We start from the raw sequence: 26,242 nt of genomic DNA on the forward strand, positions 1-26,242 counted from the left end.
AATGTACGTAACTAGCCAGTGAAGTGAGCACCATCTGCTTATCAAGTCGGGTCCCTCTTAATTTTTATTTCATTCCCCTTGCAAATATTTACACCTACTAAGAGTCAATAGTAAAATGGAAATTTATGACAGTCAGAACCCAGGAAAGTGCTATTTGTAGTTTGAAAATGTATTGGTAAACTTTTAACACATGTAAAGTGGTTGTTGAGTGCTAAAATTTTAAAATAGAGTGAAGAGTCCACTTTCCTTGCAGCCAAATCAAATAACCGGTAAAACCTGCAGAAAGATATTTTTTATTTTTTAAAAAATGAGTAGTCTAGAAAGGTGAGATATATATAAATAAATAATCCTGTTTTTAAAAAGTTGTAATAGTGTAGTTACTAAATTATTGTATTGTATGTGGATTAGAGCTTTAAAGAATATAATTTGGGCTTCAGGTACCATAGGTTTGGTAATACAATGAAAAATGATCACTTTTTAAATCTTTTTTTCTAAATTGCTTTTATAGGGGGGAAGAAAGTCAGCAGCTTGTGCTATGATTTATTGGTAATAATTTGATCAATATGGCAGTTTTAGATTGATTTAAGGTTGAAATATTTTATGGTATGATTTGCTTCCTTCCTAATGAGTGAGTTACAAAGCTGTGATAATCCATATGCATATCGGAACTCCAGGTTCAAATCTCTTTTTAGCCATGAGGTTTATCAGTCAGTTTAGGATAAACGGAAAGATATAAGATAATCTGTCTGAGGGCCCTGTTATGATGAATGCAGGAAATTTTCAGTTCCTTGTTTATTTACTCAGTTTATATATCTGCCCATCTCAAGCCAGCGATTATGGGTGGCAAATATTCATAAAACAGTTGAAAACAATTATAATAAAATACAAATTTAATATATATGTCTGCCAAGAAAAAAAATGGTCATAGACATCAATATAGCCAAGGAACATGAGCCTTCGCATCCTCAGTGCCCCAGGCCAAGGCTTCAAAGCTTATGGAAGGCCAACAGGGTCAGGTGATCCTGAGGTGAGAATGTTGCAGAGGGCAGGGCCTATAGCACCTCTCTTAGTACCCACTGACTGACATTCCTTATCCCACTTTCCAAGCACAACTGGATAGATAAAAACCAAAGGGATAAGATGGTAACCTGGTCCCAAACCATGTCACTTTAAAGATGACAACCAGCACACAGGCAACAAACGCAACCCTCACAGCAGTGGTATTACATGTGCTTAGTATCTGACACCATTTACTCCCTGTGCAACCACATTTTGCCACATTATTCTATGAAGGAAAAATAATAACAGCAACAGCAGCATTACAAACATTAAATGAGCATTGTGATCTCAATAGGGATTATAAAGAAACATTTTTGATTAGACCTCCTAGCAAAGGGATAAAATGCTACATGTTCAGTACAAAATTTAAAGGTTAGGCCCTGGAGATCTCAAACCAATTAGAAAAAGATATAGTTGGGTCTGATTCAATATAAACCTGCTTCATTTATTTGTAATCTCTGTTCTCTGCATATTCTCCAGAGTCTGGCAGAAGAATCCTTTAGAAGTAGTACATTTCATTTGGATAGATATATGGTGACTGTCAAACTGTTAAGGGGCATTTGTGCTTTATATTGAAAATTATTAACCCTGACAAGAATAGAGTGAATCTTGAATACATTAGGATTAAATTCAGGAATATTTCTATGAATGTTAACGTCAGTTACTGAAATATATTGCTTAACCACAGTGATGAGTTCTAATGGGTCTTGATTATATTTTATTTCCCTGTGTTGTGCCTAGGCTGAATTTTAAATGTTTTCTACTTCTATAAGCATCTCTATATTCATGCAAAATTCCATTACAATTTTAATTTAAAACTACTTTAGATAATAGTAAATAATTACACTAAGTATCAGAAGTCTTAGAGGTGAACTAAAATACATAAAATATCAATTTGCCCAATATTCTATCTTGTTCCTTCACCGGTTGCCCAATATTTATTAAGATATCTATTATCTTAATAAAATATGCATCTATTTTTCCAGTAATTCCCAATTAACTTTTTGTATTTTATTAAAACTGAAAGTCATATAAGACAAAACTGGCATTAAAAAACATAAAAATATAAGATAACACATAACACATAAATTTATAACACATAAAAGGTAAGTTACCAAACATGATTATAATTCTTTGCTGAGAACACATAATTATATTTTGTGCTTTTTTTCCACAGATGTTGCATACAATTAACTCTGTTTGTGAAAACTATTATATCTCCATTTAGCATTTTGATATTTAATTACTTTATAAGGGCAAATCTGAAAGCTAAAATGTATTCGTTATACTATGCAGGTCTGGTACAATCTGTTGTTTATTATTGAACTGTGGTGATAACTGGTAATAACCATTCTACTGGCACTGAGAAATATTATGTCTGAAAGCAAGCCATTCTGCCAGAGCTAGAAAATTTATCTGCTATTCTACATCCCTGATTGTCATGAACATACCCAACAGTACATAATGTATTTTTCCCTTTGCTGGCTGATAGTAATCCCCATTTGTCAACAATTCCATATAAACTGTATTATACAGTAGATGAGAAAATGCATTGCTTGTTTATTTGGATTTACCACTGCAGAACTGTTGTGATAGCTATCTTACTGCAGACTGAGATTACTTTCTTTTGAACAAATACATTTACTTTAATAAGTCTTTAAAATATATATATATCTATACATATGCACACACACACACACACACACACACACAGATAGATAGCACACATATACTTTGATGGAAACAATTTATCATAATTTTTGTAACATAAAAATGAGTGACGTTATCTGATGTGCAATTCTTAATTTTCTAAAAAAAAAAATAGACCTCAAAGAAATAATGTACATAGAGAATTAAAAGCAATTGAACCTAACTATTAAAGTAAATAAGAAACAAATGATATGCAAATTATAGATACAAAAAGAATAAACTAAAATATTTTTCTTAAGCTTTTAACATAAACCCAGTATTAGGACAAGTAGCAAAAATATATAAGTAGTGTTATTAAAGTTACACTATTTAATTTTCAATCAAAATACTGAGTTGAAAATGAAATAGTTTTACTAAGCCAGTAGTATTTCCTAAGCAAGATAAAGAAAGCACAATTTCTTGAATTCTTTCCAGCCTTTTAATTCCAGGTATGCCTTAATTTTTATAGTTCAAAGTAATAAAAACATACATTATCAGATACATCCCTTTCTCCTGCTTCATCAGCCCCCCTCCTCCACACAAACAATATAATAGTGCTTCACAGTTAATCTAAATGATTGAAATTTCCTCTTACAAACATACAGGTAGTCCCCAGCATTGGTCAATAAGGTAAAAATAAAATAATGCTATTTTCTAGTTTTACAATGTTTAAGGTTTTTTTTTCTTTTTCAAAATGGAGATGACTAGGGAGATCGATACACAGAGAGACATAAAGTTTACACCTATAATTTTGTGTCATTAATATTTTGTATCCAAGTAGAAAAAAATACAAAAAACATAAATCTTATTTACTAATCAGAACTACTGTACTTGTATCTCTATTTCACAACTGAATTATTAATTTTAAGTCAATTTACAGAGCAATATAACAGTAGGATATTACACATATAAACTACTACATGCAGGCCAATTTTTTTTATATAATTCCTCAGCTGGAATTGTAGGTGATCAATTATAATGTGGTCTAATTCCTCAGTGCTTCTGTATAGCTTACAAAGAGCCACTGAGTTAAGTTCTTAAGACCATGGAATGATTAACAAACAATGGGCATTCTTCTAGCTTTGTATATTATTTGTTTATGATGATAAACACATAACATATCATTTCTATTGTTCTCATGCTAATTTATAAACCACTGGTCCCTAATTAAGAAGAATAAGAACATCTGCAGAAACCAGTGAGACTTTGAGAAAGAAATATTGAAATAACTTCTGTGTAAAATAGAACAATTATACTGCAAGATCACATCTTATGAACACGTATAATGAATTCTGTGAAGATGATACCTTAGTTCTATATTTTTTTAAAAAAAAGAGTAGCAAAAATGAATTCATGGTATTGCATCTTTACCTCTCTGCTAGCTAATTATAAATTAAATATAAGCATAAGGAATTTCGTATTTTCCAAAATACTTAAAATCGTAACAACATAGCAGTTCCCCCTTAACATAGAAGTTTAAATAGGCCAATTCCAAGACGTTTCATGAAGAATAGTTTCCAATAGGCAAAAAAGAAAGAAATTATAGCTAAAAATATGAACTTAAGATTTGGATGACTAAATCTTTTCTAATTAAGTGAAGCTTCCTGGGTAAAAATCCAAGAATACAGGGAGATGGGGGGAATAACTTTGCAAACAAACATGTGTTACATATATATATTATTATTGCTTTGAATCACTGGTTTACATTTGGAGCTTTTGGCTGCTTTAATCAATGGGCCAACATTTTGCATCATCATTCTCCAACTTTGTGAAGGGTCTACTGGAGTAGAATCTATCGCTCAGTAAAAGCAATTAATGCTTACATTTTGAAATTCTTTGTAGAGGTCTAAGGATGAATAGGTAGCAAATTGAAGTAATATAAGCTTTGCTTTTTAACAAAGTCTAGAGAAGAAGAAAGAACGGTATAATCTCTTTCAGTTATGTCATATCATATTTTAATTAACCAATCTCTTCAGTGCTATTTTGAATGCTGAAGAACTCAAGGGCAATATGGCTTAAGACAATCATGAAATGCACAAGGAATAGCTAGGATATAAATATTAAGCAGGACTTATTTTCAAATTACTGAATTATCACAATAACCATTTACATATAGTATTCCTTGGAAGACGGAAAGCTCTACTCCATTTTTTATTTTTTATTTGTAAAATGTGTAACATGTTTTACCACACCTTTCTATAAACTATCTATACCCTTTTCCAAAGTGTGTTTTAAAAGAATCATATATGTGAACATATATATATCGGGTGGCGCCTTTGCGGCCTTTGCGGCCTCTCCGGCGGCAACGATCCACCTGGCCCCTTGGTTTACCGAGGAGCTAAGGGTGATGAAATGCCGCAAGAGACGTCTAGAGAGTCGTTGGAGATCCTCTCGCTCCGAATTTGATCGAACACAGGCACGAGCCCATTTAAGGACGTACCTTGTGGCATTGAGAGTGGCCAAACGCCAATATTGTGCCACTCTCATTGATCCGCGGAGAACCGCCCTGCCGCCCTGTTTCGGGTGTCCCGCTCCCTCTTGTTTCAGAGGCCGCAGGAGGCCCCTCTACAGGGCAGGGCAGAGGAATTTGGTAAATATCTGCAGGATAAAATCGCTCAAATCCGGAGGGATTGGGTCCCTGTCAGTGGTCCAATGGAGACGTCCATGGCGAGTCTTGAGGAATCGATCTGGGAGGAGTTTGACTTGGTTGCCATCGAGGATCTGGACAGAATGTGTGGACGACTGCGACCCACCACATGTTTATTGGACCCGTGCCCCTCCTGGCTTGTACTGGCATCCTGGGAGGTTACACGAGACTGGCTCCTGGGCCTAGTGAATGCTTCGTTGAGCGAGGGGTCTCTCCCGGCCGCCTTGAAAGAGGCGGTGGTGAGACCCTTGCTCAAGAAGCCTTCCCTGGACCCTTTGGAGCTGGCCAATTATCGTCCTGTCTCCAACCTTCCCTTTTTGGTGAAGGTTGTAGAGAGTGTGGTGGCTTACCAGTTTCCACGACATCTGGAGGAAAATGATTATCTAGACCCGCGCCAGTCCGGCTTCCGCCCCGGTCACAGAACGGAGATGGCCTTGGTCGCGTTGGTGGATGATCTCTGGAGGGCCAGAGATAGAGGTTGTTCCTCTATCCTGGTCCTATTAGACCTCTCGGCGGCTTTTGATACCATCGACCATGGTATCCTGCTGCGCCGGCTGGAGGGGTTGGGGGTCCGGGGCACCGTTTTGCGGTGGTTCGGCTCCTACCTTTCTGGCCGGACGCAGCGTGTGTTGGCAGGAGAAGAGAGGTCGACCCTACGCCCCCTTACTTGTGGGGTACCACAGGGGTCGGTCCTCTCGCCACTCCTGTTCAACACATATATGAAGCCGCTGGGTGAGATCATCCGTGGTTTCGGGGTGGGATACCATCTGTACGCTGATGATACTCAGCTGTACTTTTCCACCCCGAACCACCCCAACGAGGCCATCGAAGTGATGTCCCGGTGTGTGGAAGCCGTACGGATCTGGATGGATGACAACCGACTCAAGCTCAACCCCTCCAAGACGGAGTGGCTGTGGGTACCGGCTCCCCGGTTCAGCCAATTAATTCCATCATTGGCCATCGGGGGCATTCAACTTGCCCCCGTGGAGCGGGCGCGCAATTTGGGCGTCCTCCTCGATGCCCGGCTGTCCATGGATGACCATGTGACAGCCGTGGCAAGGGGGTGTTCCACCAGGTTCGCCTGGTGCGCCAATTGCGCCCCCTACTGGACCGGGACGCCCTACACACAGTCACTCATGCGCTGGTGACGTCTCGCTTGGACTACTGTAACGCTCTCTACATGGGGCTTCCCTTGAAATGCACCCGGAGGCTACAGTTGGTCCAGAACGCAGCCGCGCGGGTAATTATGGGGAGTACTAGGTACTCCCATGTGACACCGTTCCTGCGCGAGCTGCACTGGCTTCCTGTGGTCTATCGGGTGTGTTTCAAGGTTTTGATAACAATCTTTAAAGCGCTCCATGGCTCAGGACCTAGTTACTTGCGGGATCGTATTCTGCCCCATACATCCCTGCGACCAATCCGCTCGCACAGAGAGGGCCTCCTCCAAGTGCCGTCCACTAGACAGTGTCGGGGGGCGGTGCCTAGGAGTAGAGCCTTCTCTGTGGCGGGCCCAGCCCTGTGGAATGACCTCCCTCCGGATATTAGGAATACCTCTGACCTCCGCTCCTTTCGTATTAAGCTTAAGACCCACCTGTTCCAAGTAGCTGGCCTGGCTCAACTTTGATCTAACTATATCGCTCCTGACGGGTTTTTATTTGGGTATTTTAATTATATTTAATTATTTAGGGGTTTTTTAAACATTGTATTCTAATTGTTTTTTATTCATTAGCCGACCTCCTCCTTGTACATGTCTCGGTATATGTCTCTGTTATATGTTTGTCTTGTCTATATATTTATTTCATATGTTTTATTGTACGCCGCCCCGAGTCCTTCGGGAGAGGGTGCGGCTAAGAAATAAATAAATATTTAAACATAAATAAACAAAACTTAAAATGAAACCAAATAATTATTCAATGTCGTCAGCCTCTGGGAATTATTTTGGTAGTAAATCAAAAATACTGAGGTGAATAATATAATATTGAAGACGTTTTTGTCTATTTGTATTTTTGCTATAAAAGAAACTACCCAATGTTCTTTGTGCAGTTGTAAATCTCATGAACTTGACAATTCAGGTAGTCCTCGACTTACAACCATAATTGAGGCTAAAATTGCTGTCGCTAAGCAGGACAGCTGTTAAGTGAATTTTGTCCTATTTTACAACCTTTCTTGCCACAGTTATTAAGTGAACCACTGCATTTGTTAAGTTAGTGACACGGTTGTTAAGTGAATCTTGATTCCCCATTGACTTTCTTATTAGAAACTTGCAAAAAGGTGATTTCATGGTTCTGGGGACACTGCAGTCATCAAAAATATGAACCAGTTGCCAAGAGTCTGAATTTTGATGACATGGTTATGGTGATGCCTCAACAGTTGTGTGAAGAGGAGTCGTAAATTACCTTTTTAGTTCCATTGGAACTTTGAATAGTCACTAAACAAAAGGTTGTAAATTGAGGACTATCGTAAATATGAATTTAGTATACTATAGTTCCTACAGGAGCTGGAAAATCTTTCTTTCTTTCTCCTATTAGTATTCAAATAGTTTTAAAAAGTATATCTCAAAATACCGTAGAAAGTAGGATGCTGTCTTTTTTAAGATGTTAAATATTTATGTTGTTATTATCTGATTATACTTCCAAATAGATAAATTATGTTTGTAACACTGGTAAAGTTATGTTTGTTTTTGGTAAAGTTATTACAGTAAATTCATCAGTTGTTCTCCTGTTACCAATAGATTTTTGAAGTACCCCCAAAGAATCATCCAAAGTTTTCATTTGTTTAGCATAAGTCAGTATGCAATCCCAGTGGATTGTAAAATTCTAGTGGATATCACAGGAATGAATTTTCTCCATCAATGTATTCCATTTCTCCTTCCCAGAAATACTCTTTTATATCACTGAACTTCAAAAATCAGAATTCAAAGGCATTATTTCCCTCATTATTAGAAAGATCTGTTGTTCTAATACTGCAATGAACTCAAAAATTTGAGCTACTACGTTTTAGAACTCTCACAAATGTTTAACAGACAAAATAAAATAAACTATTATAGTCTGTCATCTGTTACCCCAGAAAAAGAACAGAAAAGGAGAATTGTGCGCGTTTTATCAAAGGAAACTAAAATGGTCTTAATTGTCATGCTTTTCTTCTGTTATGAATTCAAATAGACTGGTGATGACATGTTATTGTCCTTTTTCTTTTGTTTTTTTGATTACCTGTAATTCATAATAATAGAACAAAAATACAAACTTTATTATTTTTGTTTTAGAATTTTTTGTGTTCAAAATATGTATCTCCAAATGAGAATTGAATGGATAGACAGATAGATCGCAGTATAACTTTATTGATTATTCAGTTGTTTATATAAAAGCGATGGGAATCTGTCATAATGATACAGTAAGATAAGATAAAGTAGATTAAAGTAAGATAAAATATAGTAAGATAGATAAAGTAAAAAGAGCAAAATAAAATAGTATGATAAAACAGAATGCAAATACATAAAATGAATGTTGAAATAATATGTCACAATGAAGGCAAACATATGTGTCCCAGGATAATTTTGCAGGCTCCATTTTGGGTTGATCACTAGGACAAGAGATTTAGTCTTCTGAGCTTTCAGACTCATGCTGGAGCCCATCTTGAGGGAACCCTTCTCTTTCCAGAATGACACATTCCAGTGAGAGAGAGGTTTCCTGAGGAGTGATTCCAGCATGAGTTTGAAAGCTCAGAGGACTAAATTTCTGGTCCTGGGTGACTGATCTAGATTGGATCCTAAATCTGTTTTAGGTGAATTTATTGCCTAAACCTCAATGTGTTCCATGAAATGTATTCTCAACTGGACACCCATAATTATAAATCTAAACAGCTCTAATTCCTACATATGTTTTTTGTGCTATAAAGGTAATAAAAAAAAACTTTTGTTACAGTCTCAATATATGGTTCTACCAAGTAATTATTAGAACTGAGCCCTTGCTGGGGAATATAATTGATAGTTGAATAGGACATGTGCAACAACTTCTATTTCACAAATATGTGTTCCCTTACAAAATGGTACTTGCTGAATTGTCTGTATTTAACAATAGAGCTGGTAAAATCTTGCTCTGGTAAGGGCTGCCCTATGGTATTGGGTCTAAACTATTGACAAGTATTATTCTGTTTGAAAAAAAATATTGACTAGCCATTTTAATGACCTGGTGCTTGCAAGAGATACAACCAAATGTAGATGACATTGTGTTTTATTCTTTTTGCAGTGTTCTCAGAAAAGCATTCCTATACAACTTAATGATTTGTTAAAATAAGAAAAAACAAATTTATATTTATACTATCATTTTTGTCTTTCAGTTGACTTTAAACCTCATGCCAGCATGGACACTGTCCACCATATGTTGCTATTTGGATGTAACAGTCCTGCTTCAGATAATGGTTACTGGTAAGGAGATGGCTTCCATTGCACTAGTTAAATATTCTTCTTGTATAGTATTAAGTTGAAGATAGGATGGTGATACATAGTGGTGAAGCATGGAATGAGATCTGCGTGTATTTAATTATAAAGGAGAGTTTACTATTAGAGTTCATTCCACTCTTATCCTTGTGGCCAGCTTCCCTATTCAGTATAAGTAGTCCTCGACTTACAACAATTCATTTAGTGACCATTTAAAGTTACAATGGCACTGAAAAAGTGACTTATGATCACTTTTTTTATAGTACCTTTTAAAATTGAAAAGTTCAAATTACATTAAAAATGGTTATACAAAAATAAGAATTCTAGAAATACATCTTTCAGAAAAATGGGGATGCATTTTGATCCATATTTTTATGATTTTCAAAGCACTACTGTCATTGAATTTATAGAGAAAGCATTCTAATACATACTTAATTTAATCTTCATTTTACTGCAGTTATATTTATCCCAAGACAAAAATGGCTGAGGGTTTTTATAGTGTATTTATTTCCTTTTTCTAATGGGAAACTATCAGTTTTACTTACTACAATTACCGGTATATTCTGTATTTCCCACTTCCATTGATTAAGTGATAGAAATACATGTTTTGTTACAATTCTAGTAATGAACAACGTGTTACTCACTATTACTATAATTATTAATTAATTATTCATTTAATCCAATTTTGAAAAAGCTCAATTCCTTAATGATTTTGGGGCTCAAGTAAACTGGCTTTTATTATTCCCTAAAAAACTGAGACCTTAAGTTTCCATGTTATTGTTTGCCCTTATCTGGATAGTGTATAATGCAAGCTTTTGGAATGTTTGCCAAATTTTAATTTAAAAAGTTTCATTTGTTAGGAAATAATTCTTAAGATAGAATATGTTCAAGTAATTTTCCATTTTTATATTATTAACATTTATGCTAAGTTGAAGAGCCAATATGGTGTAGACCAGGGGTGTCCAAACTTGGCAACTTTAAGACTTGTGGACTTCAACTCCCAGAATTCCCTAGCCAGCAGAGCTGGCTGGGGAATTCTGGGAGTTGAAGTCCACAAGTCTTAAAGTTGCCAAGTTTGGACACCCCGGGTGTAGATGCTAAAGCACTAGTCTAGAAATTGGCCCTCTATGAATTCTAGTCCCACCTTAGGCTCAAAGCCAGATGACTCACCTTGCACAATCACTTTCTCTCAGTGCTAGGAAGGAGGCAATGGCAAACTATTTCTAAAAAAAACAAAGCTAAGAAAATTGCAGGGACTGGTCAGGCAATCACGAAGAGTTAATGCTGACTTGAAGGCACTTCTGTACAAGTTAATATCACCAGATAAGTTAACGAAAACATGGTAAAACAGTGATATCAATGATATAACCAAATGGCCTCAGTCACATGGTTATAAGTCCTTATTCAGATATGCATTGTTCTCGAACTTTTAAAAACAGATAAATATGCAATTATATTGTTACCTGACTGCTAGAATTAAATACATTTGTATTAGTGGGATCAATAATAAATAAATGAACTGATTTTATTCACAGCATTCCTCTAATGCCCACTTGAATAAATGCTGAGGGTCATTTACAGAAATAGAATTACAAGAGCAGAAATACAATAAACTTAAATTTTATAACATTAAAAATGCATTTCAAAAGTGTTAAGGCAGTTGAAGCAATCAGAAGACACAGGAAACTAACAGGTTGCTTGAGTTCCAATAACATTGTTTGACAACATGTATTTGACAAAAAGTAGACAGAGTTAAGTGTAGATGTCAAATAAATCCTTAATAAAACTGCAAAAGAGGCTACATTGATTGTCTAAGAGTTCAGGAATAGGGAATTCCAGAAAGAGCAGATTCTAAGCTATGTGAGCATTTTATACATATGAGAATTGTCAGTTGGAACTTTGGAACCAGTGAAGTTGTTGGTAGACGGGACAGGCAAAACTTTTAGGAGGCACCAATCCTCACATATTTTGCTATGTTCTGAGCTAGGTGCAATTTCTAAGTCTTTTCAGGTTGTTTCATGCAGTACAATCCATATTTAAGATTGCAGTGCATAAATCAGTGCTAGGCCTTTGTTCTTCCGATAGTAACACAATGGTCAAGGACTAAAAGCTCTCTTTGCTACTGACGATATATGATTGAAAGCATCATGCTGAATTCAGGAAAAACTCCAGTCTGCGAATCTGATCAGTAAAAGGAAATGCAGCTTTGTTAAGAATGCTCATTTATCCTGAATTCCAGTCCATCTTATCCATTCAGACCCTTTCAGTCTGGGCACATAGAAGCCTAAATGAAATCTAACCTCTAAGTCACACAAAAGGAAAAATATAACTACCATCAGCACTGATGATTGACTTCTCTAAACCTGTGAACAATTCTTTCCAATGGCTTTTTAAGGATATTAAATGGCATGGCACACAAGACAATGCTTTATTGGTCTCCATCTTCTGATTATATTTTGAGAGTTAGGAACAGACCTATCCCAAAGTATTACCACCAGACCCCTATTAGAATAACGGTGCAAGAAGACAAGAGTTGCTTGTGTCTAAACATGCTGAGTTTTAAGGCATATATGAGTTGTTAATACAATGTTTTTTAAAGTATTCATTCTCTTTCAGGTTGATTAGTCTAAATCAACTGATAAACTGATCATATTTACTCTTTTGAAGTAAGGAGGAAAAATGTGCAATTTTTATCTTTCCTTCCTCCTTCCTTCCTTCCTTCCTTCCTTCCTTCCTTCCTTCCTTCCTTCCTTCCTCCCTTCCCCTCCCTTTCCTTCCCTCCCTCCCTTCTTTCCTTCTTTCTTTCTTTCCTTCCTTCCTTCCTTCCTTGCATATGGCCACTGTCTCATAGAAACAACTTTAATAAACCTCAGCTACTTCTTGAACAGAAATTCGAGCTGTATTTATTAAAAATGTTACATCACTGTGATACATTGAAGCTAAAAATAAACAAAGAAAACAACCATTGCAGTGTACTGTTAGTCACTCATTTATGATTCACCATATGAATTAATTAACTAAAATGGATTGCTTTTATGTTTAAATAGATAAAAGGTTGCAACTCCAATTTTAAATTCCCAGCGAATACAAACAGGTGCAAATATCTGCACCTTCTTTCTCATCAATACGATACTACTATTAATAAATAAGAACTTTGAAATGCCTTTTAAATTTTGATTGGGCCATTAATATTTGAAAAGGGCAGTTTATAAAGCAAGTAACCAGAAATGCTAGTAAAACCCCAAAGGGTTCTGAAAATGGGAAGGTGTTCTATTTATATACCACTGAAAATATACTCAATATAAATATATTTATTAAAGCTATACTCATCTTATTCAATGTTTTGTTTTCAATACTTCATGCACATTTCTATTATTAATAATTGATAAACTTAGCTTATACATATATAATATTGGGGTTGCTTTGTATTGTTTTCAGTTTTTTTCACTTAATTTTATTATCGACATATATCACATAATGCTTAAAGTAAAAGTATAGTTTGGGTTTTCTCGAAAGATAGGCTGGATTTGATAAACCAAACATAATTTTTAATTGCCATCATCTCTTCTTTACTGTGCCTCTCTTGTTCATATGCTATTCTTGTTGAGCTGCTTCATATTGTTTGTGGCTGGCTTTGCACCTCAGTGGGCTAAATGAAATGCTTCATGGCCTGTGCAAAAGTGAAAGTGGTTTCTGTCAATAAAACAGAGATTTTAAGAGAAAAGGTCTTTTTTGTACATTGTTTTTAGTGCTGAAATTTCTATTTCATTGTGGTTGAATCCATAAAATATTTGAAATTAACATGGACATATTGAAGAGGAGATATGGTACATTGAATGAGTCATGTTTCCAAATACTGTATATCTCTTATAAAACTCTATTGCATAGACCTATGCATAGTGACTAAGATTAGCTTTGACAACATGATTCAGGCAATCTGCTTGGTTTTGCTAAAGCCATTCCAGTTGTTTCAGTGAAATGGTTGAATGCCTTGAATGATTTTGAGCCAGCATTTACCAGGAAAGTCTCATCTCACTTATGTCCCTCATCTACCTCTATTGCTGCCTACTAGCCTCCCTCCATCCAGTCTGATAGCATCAGGCCATCATATGCAGGGAAGATTGGAGTAGGGTAGTTATGGTTAACCTTTTTGATGCCGAGTGCCCAAAGTGCGTGTGCATGCAAAACCCCAAAATGCAATGAGATAACCCCTATACATGCCCCCTGTATACCTGGGCATGCATCCTCTGTGTATACATCCTTTACCCACCCATTTTTGGCTTCCAGGTTGGTGCAGATAACCTTCCAGGCCCAAAACGGGGCACGGGGGCACATGCACACCCGCAAACCTTTAAAATGCAATGCCAGCACTGCCCTGTGCATGTGCCCTGCCCTGCATGCAAGCTCATGACCCCAGCATTCGCCCCCCCCCGTGCATGTAGGGCAGAGATCCGAAGGCCAGCTGGCCAGTAGGAGGTGCGCATGCATGGTGGAGCTGGGCTGACACAACGGCTGGCGTGCCCGCAAAGAAGGCTCTATGTGCCACCTGTGGCATGCATGCCATAGGTTCCCCATCACGGGGTAAGGCATTTCTGACTAATGCATTGCAGGGGATTTAACATATATGTATGTTCAATATACATATATGTATATTGTATATATAAAATATTTTATTTAATATGAATAGAATGGATTGTACCTGAAAAACTGTCTCAGATGCTTTCAATACTGCCAACTATGATATACTTGTGACTCATTGAATCAATATTGGGGGTCTGGGGACATAGTTTTGTGGACCTTCTTCTTTCTCTGTGGTCAAATCTAGTTGCGGGGCGACGAAGAAGATATGAAGTCCCAGGTGCCTAATGTGTGTGGTCCCTTAGAGCTCTTACTCTCCCCCCCGGCCTTTAACAAACACATGAGATTGTTAGACGAGGTCAACTTCTTTTTGGATCAAATTTCAGCAATATGTTGATGATATCCATTTATAACTCTCAACCTCAGGCTGAATGGATGATGTTGTCAAAGCCTTATTCCATTGTCTCGAGACTAGGTGGGGGCACATGGAGAGGAACACATTCAAGCTCAACACTGACAAGTAGTAGCTGAGTAGTTGTGGGGTTTTGAATCATATCAAGAGTGCTGTGCAATTTGCTTGAGAAGCAGGTGGCAGCTGTAGTTAAAAGGATCTTCACCAAATCCATCTTTTGGGAGAGCTGTGCTCCCACCTGGAGTACACCTAGGCCTTTCAGACAGCCACTCATGATTTGGTTACCTCATGTATGGAGTATTGCAATGTACATAGGATTTTTCTCGAAAACAATTTGGTAGCTGCAGTTGTTCCAGACTGCAGTATCACATGTTATGGACATGTAGCACCTCTGGTTCATGGCCTGCAGACTGGTTCTGGGTGCAATCAAGCTACTGGTTAGAAAGCCCTTCTTGGCATAGGTCTGATTATCTGAAGGACCATCTGTCTTTCATAGTTTCTACCTATCTTCATTGACCAGAAAATCACATATTTCATGTTCTATCCATTAATCAATGTCATCTGTTGGGATCTAGGACATAGTTCTTCTGTGTCACGGTACCTGCCGTCTGAAACAACTTTGCCCCTTATATTGGCTGGCTGCCATCCTTATCATGTGCAGGTAGTCCTTGCTTCATAATGGTAATTTTGACCAACAGCTCCGGTGTGAAGTGGACCAGTCATAAAGTGCAACATCATGTAACTGCTGTGACTTAAAACAGACGTTTTAGCAATCCCAGTTGCCATAATCAAGCTAATTCTGCAAATTACAGTATACTACTATTATATGAACACCATTTCTGACCTCCTGCCAGCTTCCCCATTAACTTTGTTTATCGAAAGCTGGCAGTGAAGGTTGCAAGTGATGATCATGTGACCACAGGTGGCTAAAATATTGTAATTGCAAGTTGGTTGCCAAGCATCTGAATCCCAATCACATGACCATGGGGAAGCTGTGAATAGCTGCAACCTATGACAATCTCTTGTAAATCCACCTTATTCGGTGCTGTTGTAACTCTGGTTTCTGAATGAGTAGTTGTTCAATGAGGAGTACCTTTATAGAGTTTAAAGCCTTCAAAACCTGGTTCTTTTGCTAATACCTTGCATTAAACTGGATAGGGGATGGTACTATTTATAGGATAAATAGTTTTTTTCTTTTTTAGATGCCTATTTTATGTATTAATTTATTAGTGTGCACTGCCCCAGAGTCGTCATAAATATAATAAATCAATGTGTCTGCTAATCCAGCAATAAATAAATAATTTGAATTATTACTAATTTTATTGGGTGTTTTGTGTTCTGCTGTTAAGAAGATACAAAAACAGCAAATACATTATCATGTTCTTATAATCTTTTAAAAAAAACTTCTTAACTATTCAGATATAATAAATTGAAATCTTACGTAGTTGATACTTTTATTTATATACAACATCTATCTACCATTCAAAATTAGAAACTTTGTTACTAGTCATCCAGTCATAATTTATTACTCAAAACAGCCTTCCATCTTCTAAATATGCTGAAGGTGATAATAAAAAATGAGAATTCCTTTTTTGGTAACTATATAATTAAAAATACCAAACTGATTAAAAAAATAAGCTTAATTGAGTTGGGGCAAAGATTTGGCAGAATGAAAAGAGCATGAACAAAAATATTGTGAGGGAGAAGCAGGTGGATCTCTCAAAATGGATTCTATTGCAAATATGGTCCTTTTTTAATCACATGGCGGTGTCATTAAAATTTATTAATGAAAAGGATCATAAACCATGTATATGCTACTCTAGATAATTATATGCAGTTTTGAAATACAATAATTTAAATAATTCATTACATCTCACCATACTGGGAATGGCCGGATAAATATATTTTCACTCAGTCTGTTTTCTAGGTGTAATTATGGATGTGTGTGTGTGTGTGTGTGTGTGTGTTACTTAACCTGGACTTGGATAAGCGGCATTTCAAAGAACATAAGAACAGCTTTGGTGTTTAAGGCCAAGGCCATCTTAATTAAGCATTTTGCTTACCACAGTGGCCAACCAGGTGCAGGAAGTGGAGGCATATATTTCTCCCATAGTTATTATTTTGCTTAATATCTGGAGGAAAATTGCACCAAACTAGAGATAATTCTGTCTTTAAGAATGATAGTCCTGAAGACAATCAAATTTATAAAAAGCCTAAGGATCTCTATAGAATTGGAAATATGCCTACTATATTCTGCTGAACTAACATAATTTGGGGGGAAAAAGAGAGCATAATCCAGAACCTCCTCTACTTATGTCAATGGACAGAAATGATTATATGGAAAGAATTATGATAGCCCTTTCAAACCATCTAGCCTTTGAAATGCTAATACAACAATTTTAGTTACGATTGGCAATTTATCAGAAGCCAGAGGTGCGTTGGAAGTCAGGCCTGGGTCACAGAACCAGCAATGACCAAATCCTGCCCTGCCCCCAAACCTGTTCCCCCACTGCTGCAGGGCTACTATTTGGGATTTTAGTGATTGCGTCTGCGCGCAGAACAATTTACATTTAACAGTGCATGCACGTGTGCACATGCGCAGGTTGCGAATTGGTAGTAAAACTGGCAGCAACCTACCCCTGTCAGAAGCTACACTTTTATCTATAAACTACCCAGAAAATGTGAGATGGGTGTTATCTAAATTAGGTAGGTAGGTAGGTAGGTAGGCAGGCAGGTAGGTAGGTAGGTAGATAATGGATGGATGGATAAAAAGTGCAATAGCACTGGATTAATTAACAAAATTGATTTTAAATTGCTTTCAAACATAAGGCAGATGGTTCATTCAAAAATTTAAATTATAGACTAGATTTTCAAATTTATTTATTTGTAATTATTATTGTTATGGTTACTGTAGATTCTACAATTAGCTATCCTACATTTTATCCTTTCAGATCCTTTTGCACAGCTTCCTTGATATTATAATAAAAATTTTAAATTGCTAGAATAGATATATTATTTCCTTGATTAAACACTAACAAAACCATTCATTTTGTATATATTTCTTAAGTATTAAAATGATGTATATATGGAAGTAGCTACTAGCACTACTCAAAATGTCACACTTCTTTCACTCTGTGATTCTAAAGACTAGTTTCTCCAGGGTCAAAAATAGGAGTTCAGTTAGATACATAATTAATTGATTATGTGTCATCAAGTCAGTAGTATCCCTAGGTAACTATATAAGTAAACTTTCTCCAGGATGATCTGCCTCTAACCTGACTCTTCAAGTTTTCAAACAATATACCCAGTGCCACTATAAAAGTCTACCCATCTTGCTGCTAATTCAACTCTTATGCTCCTGCTTCCATCTTTCACAACATTATGGACTTTTCAAGGGAAAAGGTCTTTGCATAAGATCCCCAGAATACAATATTTTTTCCTACTTCATTTGTGTCAATTAGAACTCTAGAACATGTTCAGTGACCCTATAGTTTAAATTCTTGGCTATACAAGGTATTTTCAGGTGGTTTCTCTAACATCAAAGTTCAATAGATCAATATATTTTCTATCCTAAGTACGTACATATCAATTGATGTAAATATCTTTTCAAAGTTTTCATTGCATTTCTACCTTTTGTTGTTGTTAGTTGAAGTTGTGTCCGACCCATAACGACCCCATGGACAACGTTCCTCCAGGCCAGTGGTGGGTTCTGGATCCCGTTCCAACCGGTACAATTGGAACGGGCCTGGTGGCATCTACATGGACGCGCGCAGCACACACATGCATTTTAGCGCCTCAATGAGCATCTGCGATGCTCCATCTGCTCAGCGGAGCATCGCGCAGGCGCTGTACGCGCCATGTGCATGCACGGAAGGGCCAAAGACTTAAAAGACTGGCGAGCTCGGGCGGGCTTGTGGGCCCTCCAGAACACCATACCGGAATGGTATCCGGTGCTCCGGGCAGGCTCTGGTACACCCGTACCAGGGCGTACCACCTGCAACACACCACTGCTCCAGGCCTTCCTATCCTCTACCATCCTCTTGAGTCAATTTAAGCCTAGCACTAGTCTGTTGTGTACTTCTTGACTGTTGCATATGGTAGTCTTCAAAAACAGAAGATATCAGTATGAATTTTAATTCTGGTTGCTTTACCTGTTCTCATTGCTTTAGTTTTCTGTATCTTAAATATTAATGATGTTTTTCACAGCATACCCTGTCTTTTATTAGCAGACAACCCAGATTATTCGTAGTTTCACCTATCAGAGTGATTCAGGTTTTTGATGAGTTGGGTCAGCTAAATTATGACACAATTTATGACAGATATATGAGCCTGCCTTTCTTTTCTGCTTTCTCTTATTGAATCCCTTTCTGATACCAATATTATAGTACTTTAATATTTAAATGGATATAAACAAGAAACATATAATTATCATTAAGAAGTATGACTGACTGACTGATTGATTGATTGATTGATTGATGTGGACCAATATCATATAGTAGTTAGAGGATCTGATTGGAAAGATTCCAATTCTTATCCATTTCTTGGGACAGCCTTATATCAGGTTCTGTCTTTTACCTTAAGCGACTTCAGAACCTGCTTCAAAAGATAGGGCTATAAAGACTGTATTAAATTTTATGGTGGAATGGAAGACTACTAATATAATAAATATAATATTCCACATTCAGAACATGTTGCTACTGCTGATAACAATGATGACAACAAGGCAAGGGGTTCAATACCTTGAAAAACATTTTAAAATGATTCTAAGTTGTAAAACATGTCATGGCTCAGAAGCATTTTTTTAAATGAAGAAGCCTAATTATAGAAGTAGCTTTTCCAATGAGATGTGAAATGAGAGGTCTGATGAGGTTGGGGGACAAAACTTAAAAGAGATTCTATGTTTATGTTTGTGTGTGAATGTTTTCTAGGAATTGTGATGGAGAAACATGTACCGACACAAGTGATATCTTATATGCTTGGGCAAGAAATGCACCACCAACAAGATTGCCAAAAGGTATGAGGTTTTTTGTGATATAGCATTCTACACAAGATGTAATAATAGGAAAATCAATTTATGTTGCATTAGTGCACTAATTTCTATATTACTCTAATAGCAGTGAATATTTTTACTCAAATAATTAGGCTTTCAGAGAATGAAATTGCTCACTTAGCAATTTACTATAAAAAGGGGTGTTTGTGGATCCCCCCCCCCGTGTTTTTTACTTTTAGTGTACAGCTCAACACATTATATAGTGCTTCTTCCTGCTGATTTATTTCTTTTTAGTACAGTTGCCAATAACTTTTATGGCTAATAAATTATGAAATATTAGTAAATCCATTTGGCTTGCAGCAGGATATGTCAAAAAGATTTTCAAAATTTTGTATTATAACAGTTTCCATATTCCCACATTATAAAACAAAAATAAATAAATAAATAAGATATGAACTAGGATCACTATTTCTATTTGATTTTGTTCTTCTTAAGGTAGAGACAAATTCATAACTATCATGCAGAACTATCTGTTGCAATATTTATTTTCCTTGAAGCACGTACTTTAGGGATGGCTTCTTCAGAGAATATAAATGCAAAATGTTGTATTGTGTCTTAAATCTTTAAAATAACATGCTCTTTATGTTCCCCCCCCCCCTTAAAATATGCTTGAATGTGATAAAGTGAGTTTCATCTTTTTTCCCCCTTCAAGGTGTTGGGTTTAAAGTTGGAGGAGAAACGGGGAGTAAATATTTTGTTCTCCAAGTCCATTATGGGGATATTGGTGCATTCAAAGGTATGTAAAAATTTTACTCTTGGTGTTATGACTAAGATAACTAAATGTGCCTACTATGGGATGGCAGGGCTTCCTTTATTAAACTTAGAATAAATCTGTCAATAGGCTGATGCAATAGATTTTCAAAATTATTTTGCTGGAACTTTTGATGGAACAAAATTATTTTGGTAGAACCTAATGGAAGTTTTCCAACTGGTAATAGTCCCAGTCTCTGTCCTCACATTTCCCTGCGTAATTAAGCATGAACAGGACTCAATTTTGAATATTAGTTAACAAGGCCTCTTCTGAGATCCATAAACACATAATCCTTGAGGACTTCTGTTGAAGTGCTTGAGATTCTTCCTGCTATCCTCTTCCACATTAAGATTTGGGCAGGCAGGAGAGATAATAGCAAGAATATCTCCTTAGAACTAGGGCAGGACAGAATGGATCAATTTCATATTAGACTCAGTAAATTTAAGTAACCTTTTTTTGAAGGAAAGAATTAAATTTTAAGTACCCATTATAGTACTTTTCCTTTTTCAATCTTTTCTTTTTAACCAGTCTTCTGAAATCACGTTGGTGGACTAATTAAATTGAATAAAATCAAGTGGATGTTAAATTAAGAAAATATTATGTTTATTCACTATATTTCTATTAGTCTCTAGTAAAAAAAAACTATTTCAGTTTTTGCAAATTACAAACCGTTTTGGTAGTTTGTTCATGTAAATCTCACAGTGTGACAGCATGCCATTGCAGCATAAGACACGTATCTTGTGGGTTTAATTTTTAGCAAGTGAAAATGGATTCTGATTTATAAATGGCAAGGACCTCTGTTTGATAAGAGCAGCAAATCAATAATTCATAGTAACTATTGTTAGCTCAGTTGAAATTAATTTAAACTGCACTTTGATAATATTTTGTAGATTATTTATCTTCCCCTTACTGTACCTTTCCTTCAAGGCTAAATTAAAGGCGTTGTGGAGTTTATAGAAGTCTTTATTGTTCTTTGCAGCATGTTCTCTGATCCATGTAATTATACCTAGTTAACATATATGTGATTTTCTTCTTCCAAAGTAATCTGATTTTATGTTTATGTTTATATTTTATTCTGTTTTTAAAAAGCTCCAAATTTGTTTATAGTAAAAATACATTCCTATGAAGAGCTTATAAGGGACTTGGGAAATTAGACATAGTTTTTAAACAATGTTAATTTCCACTCTCAGTAAATTTGTGCCACAGCTGATCTTGATTATTCCTGAAAAAATGAGGCAATGTGAAACTGTTGTTATATGAATGGGAAAGGGCTAGGAATTTCTTCTAGGCTAGACTAAAAAATGTAATCTCTTCCATATTATTGCCAAGAAAATTACAGTCATCATGGGATAGCATGTCAATATTTCCAGCTGTTTAATTTAACAAAATTTGTGATGCACAAGACGCTATTTCTTTATTCAAGGACTGGTCTTGATAAGATTCATTAGGTCTTCATCATAAACTACATTGACAAAACTTCAAAAGAAGAATAAAATCCACTGTATTCTTTATAATAAGTATTCACTTAATTAAAAAGATACTTTTGTTTTAAATTTCCTTTTTAGATATATAGACTCTTTCCTAATCTTTGAAATGTGCATTTATAAATATACCTTAGATGTGCATCTACGAGCATTCCTCCACATGCCTTCATACATTATGTAGCAAAAGATGACGTTTAAGATAAACTTTTAAGCAAACGTTTTTATCATTTTCTTATTTGTGACTATGTTTGCCCTATATTTTTGGTCTAGTTTGGAACAGTCAATAACATCACCACTTCCATGTGTAATATTTCACAAATAAGAGAGGAGTGGAAAAATGGTTTCTATTTCTTCTGGGCTTTTTAAAAAAACATAACCATGGTACAATAAGTAGGTTTTAGGATTTTTTTTAGTTTTATAAACCTTTAATGTATCGTTTGAGTGGCAGTTACCTTTTTTTTTTTAGTGATCAAAGAATCAGGAGCTGATACTCCTTATCACAATGGATTTTGCTATAGAGACTCTGCAGTTCAGAAGTGCTATTAAATCCACAGTAGTAAGCATAGATTCTTGTTTGATCTCTGTTGGAAACGCTGCCTAGAGAATCAGCTTGAAAGAAATCTGTTTCCGAGAGTAGGTTGAATACATTTTCTTCTCATTGCCGTAGGGCAAATAGAAGCTAATAATTCATTTGTTCTAAAGGAATATATACTTGCTGTCTAACTGAAATGCAAAAATCAAAGGAGTTATCCTAGACTGAAAGGCAAATGAGGACGAACATACGCTCTATAAGGGTCATTGTGTTCAGGCAATCCATGTAGCATATGTACTTTCCAAGAAAGAAAATTTTATGATCTTCTTTTTTCCAAGAATAAAACTGGTTAGACATTGCCGTTTTTGGAAATAGAGGTTTAAGAATTTTTTTTTAAAAAGATCTGTATGCTGGAATTCTGTTAGAAAGTTTGTATATCATGTGTATGTAATACAGGAATATGTTATTTGCAAAAAAAGAGAAACTATCTGTTACACAAAGCTGAAGATTTTATTTTGCTTTAGTACAGCAGGCAATGTTTCTGAAGAATGTAGCTATATGGATTTAAAGGGAGCAATTATTTCCCTGGGGTTTCACTCGTGATGTTAGTTTATTCCCTTATTGTTTTTATTTACTACAGATGAAAATGTGATAATGGCTGCTTGTGAATTCTACAATTTTGTATAATTTGGGGTGAAGTAAATTTCAGATTATAGCAATTGCATATCATTTTTACCCCCTTAGAAATCCCCTGCAGTGCTGTTTATAAGCTGTCAATTTCTGCATCTGTTTTGAATTTCTTTAATGAATCAAGGATTGAAATATATGAATATTTGATGTAAGACCATTGAATCTGGAGGAAGTGAACCTCTCGATTCCAATGCGCTTTCTGTTTTTCTTGTACCATCTGCCCTTTCTGGATCAGCCATGCCTGACTGGATCTAGAAAAACTATCCAGTTCTTTGCTTGGCTAAAGATAATGAGTTGCTCTTGGCAAATTATAACCAGTCAGTGGAACATCTTTGACTTAGTAAAATGAAAGCAAACTACTTCACAGGATTGTTTTAGGATGAAATAAGAAAGGTTATAATGTGATCTGTGTTCTCTAAAAGGAATTCTAATTTTCCATACCTCTGTAATGATCTTCCTTTCTCATTTGTTTTTCTAAGCTTTTCTTTAACTAGCAACTGTTTATTTTCCAGCTATTTAAAGTATTTTGTCTAAAAAACTATTGTTTGCTAAAGCAATCCATATGGTTAAAAGATGAGGAGAGTTACCAAATGTTTATAGTTTGAAATGACAAGAAGCCCAAAGGAGGGGGCTAAAGAAAAGGTTTATTAATTCCCTCCTTTGGCTTCTTGTCTTTTTAGACCAGGGGTCTGCAACCTTAAACATTCAAAAAGCCATTTGGACCCTATGAGGGGGGGGGATTCAGCTGACAAGAAGCAACAGCAAGGGGACAAAAGAGCAGGTTGCAGACACCCATTTTAGACTATAAACATGTGGTCTTCATATTTCATATTTTCAATAAGCAATTATCTAGTCATATACTTAATTATTGTACTCAATACTAATAAGAAAATTATTTATGTTTAAGCTCCATTTTAATATTTTTGCAGATAAACACAAAGACTGTTCAGGAGTGACTTTACATTTGACTAATCAAAAGTAAGTTTCTTTCATGTAGTTTCTTAAATATTTTCTCCAATTATTTTGCAAATATTAATATGAGCTTTAACAGAATAGACTGCTAGTGATAGTCCAAGACAGATTATTTAATGAATACATTTTTCAAAGTGACTTGATAATATATTTCTAAAATTGTAGAAAGGCTATTTTGAGCAAAGAACATTTGTTGTCTTTTCTATCTGGAAAAATAAATGTTTGACTTTTTAATATGTAACCAAAGTAAATATTCTTTAGAAAGGATTACTGACGTCTTTTTTATCTTTAGCTTTCAGTGTAAAACGTTTGGCACAATCACTACTTTTTGCTGCTTGATTATTAATTGTTCTTTAACCACAGTTTCTTTAATAATAAAACATGGCTTGCTTGTTTCATTTCCCCCCCTCAGTTATGCCACCGTTTCTCCTGCCCCCATGCAAAGAGGATATTTGGCTTTATATGCATTCATCATTTGTCCTTTAATTCTATTTTCACCTGCAATTAATTAATTCATCAACTAATGGATTCATTCATCTTCAACTGAGATGTGGGGTTAAGGGCTGGTTAAGAGGAGTCTATGTAAACATTTATTTCTTTAACATATCCACTTCCAAGCAGTGTTGTCATTGTACAAGAATTAAACAGAAAAGAAACCTAGCCAATCAGCAACAGATAATGGTTAACCCAGAGGGAAAACCCCACATTATTCTAAGACACTCACATCCTCATCTTAGGGTTGGAAAAAAGGACTTTCTAAAATAGAGCAGGATAGGGGTCTTGACTTCTAGGGGTATGCTATTGTAGAGAGCAGATGCATTGTCAAAGGAGGTAGTGCTGGGGGGATGTATCTGCTGATACTTTGACTGTGAACGAGAGCTGTTTGAAAATGACATAGGTTATTGACACAGAAATGGAAAAAATATTGATGCATCCAATTAACTATCAGAGAGAATGTCTACTGACCAATAAAGAACTTTGAAACTTGACTATTTTAATCCTTTATCTTTTCCTCCATGGTGAATGCCAAAACGTCTTTTATAACTAGCTTCTCTATAATCAATGTGGGGAAAGTAGATGTGTAAGCCTTGTAGAGCAGTGAGTTGCAACTGCTTCACAATTAGTTGTAACTGATTACCATTAGTTGTAAATCTCAAATTAAGAATTGTATGCCATACATGTGGGAGTCATGACACAAGAGATTGTCTCACCACAAGAATTGTAAAAGCCTCATACCACCCTACTATAAGTGCATTATATTTATTCAATAGTTTTTCTGACTTTGAGTAACTGTCCATAACTGTCTTGGTTGTGTCAGTACATAGAACTTAGCAATAGCACTTAGGCATATATACCACTTCATAGTGCTTTTACAGCCTTCTCTAAGCCATTTACAGAGTCAGCATATTGTTCCCAACAATCTGGGTCCTCTTTTACCCACCTCTGAAGGATGGAAGGCTGAGTCAACCTTGAGTCAGTGAGATTTGAACTGCCAAACTGCAGCTACCAGTCAGCTGAAGTAGCCTGCAGTACTGCACTCTAAGCACTGCGCCACCTCAGCTCTTATATATGCATATAAAGATATGTTTATTGGTTTTGAATTTTTAAAAATGCTATATATAGGTGTTAATGGAATGTTTTCTTTTTTAAAAAAAACAGCAAGCAATATAGATTGGGTAGATTCAGTTAAAGTTACCTTGTTATTAGTAAAGTAAAATATACCATAGTAAGTAATAAATCGGGGCAATATGTGTACATTTTATACAGGTTTCTTCTTTTTCTTTCAAAGGCAACCTCTGATTGCTGGCATGTATCTTATGATGTCTGTGGATACTGTTATACCACCTGGAGAAAAAGGTGAATAAATGAGTTTTCCTATCCACTCAGCCCTATCTCAGCCTTTGTACTTTTTTCAGTTCAAACAGTGTACTGGTGTGGAATTT

The 26,242-nt window shown here is 35.9% G+C and overlaps 1 protein-coding gene across 6 annotated transcripts in view; it reads left to right on the forward strand.

Moving 5' to 3' along the window:
• The window catches only part of PAM (peptidylglycine alpha-amidating monooxygenase), a 150,910-nt gene that overhangs the window by 70,826 nt on the left and 53,842 nt on the right, over positions 1 to 26,242 (forward strand). For all 6 annotated transcript variants that reach the window (XM_081944082.1, XM_081944083.1, XM_081944087.1 and 3 more), the window contains 5 exons: positions 9,731 to 9,818; positions 19,749 to 19,834; positions 20,523 to 20,606; positions 24,257 to 24,305; positions 26,089 to 26,156. In XM_081944082.1, the coding sequence (XP_081800208.1) occupies positions 9,731 to 9,818; positions 19,749 to 19,834; positions 20,523 to 20,606; positions 24,257 to 24,305; positions 26,089 to 26,156 (375 nt within the window). The remainder of the gene's footprint in view (positions 1 to 9,730; positions 9,819 to 19,748; positions 19,835 to 20,522; positions 20,607 to 24,256; positions 24,306 to 26,088; positions 26,157 to 26,242) is intronic.

Source organism: Natrix helvetica (genome assembly GCF_964273705.1).
Source record: "Natrix helvetica genome assembly, chromosome: 2".
Lineage (NCBI taxonomy): Eukaryota > Metazoa > Chordata > Lepidosauria > Squamata > Natricidae > Natrix > Natrix helvetica.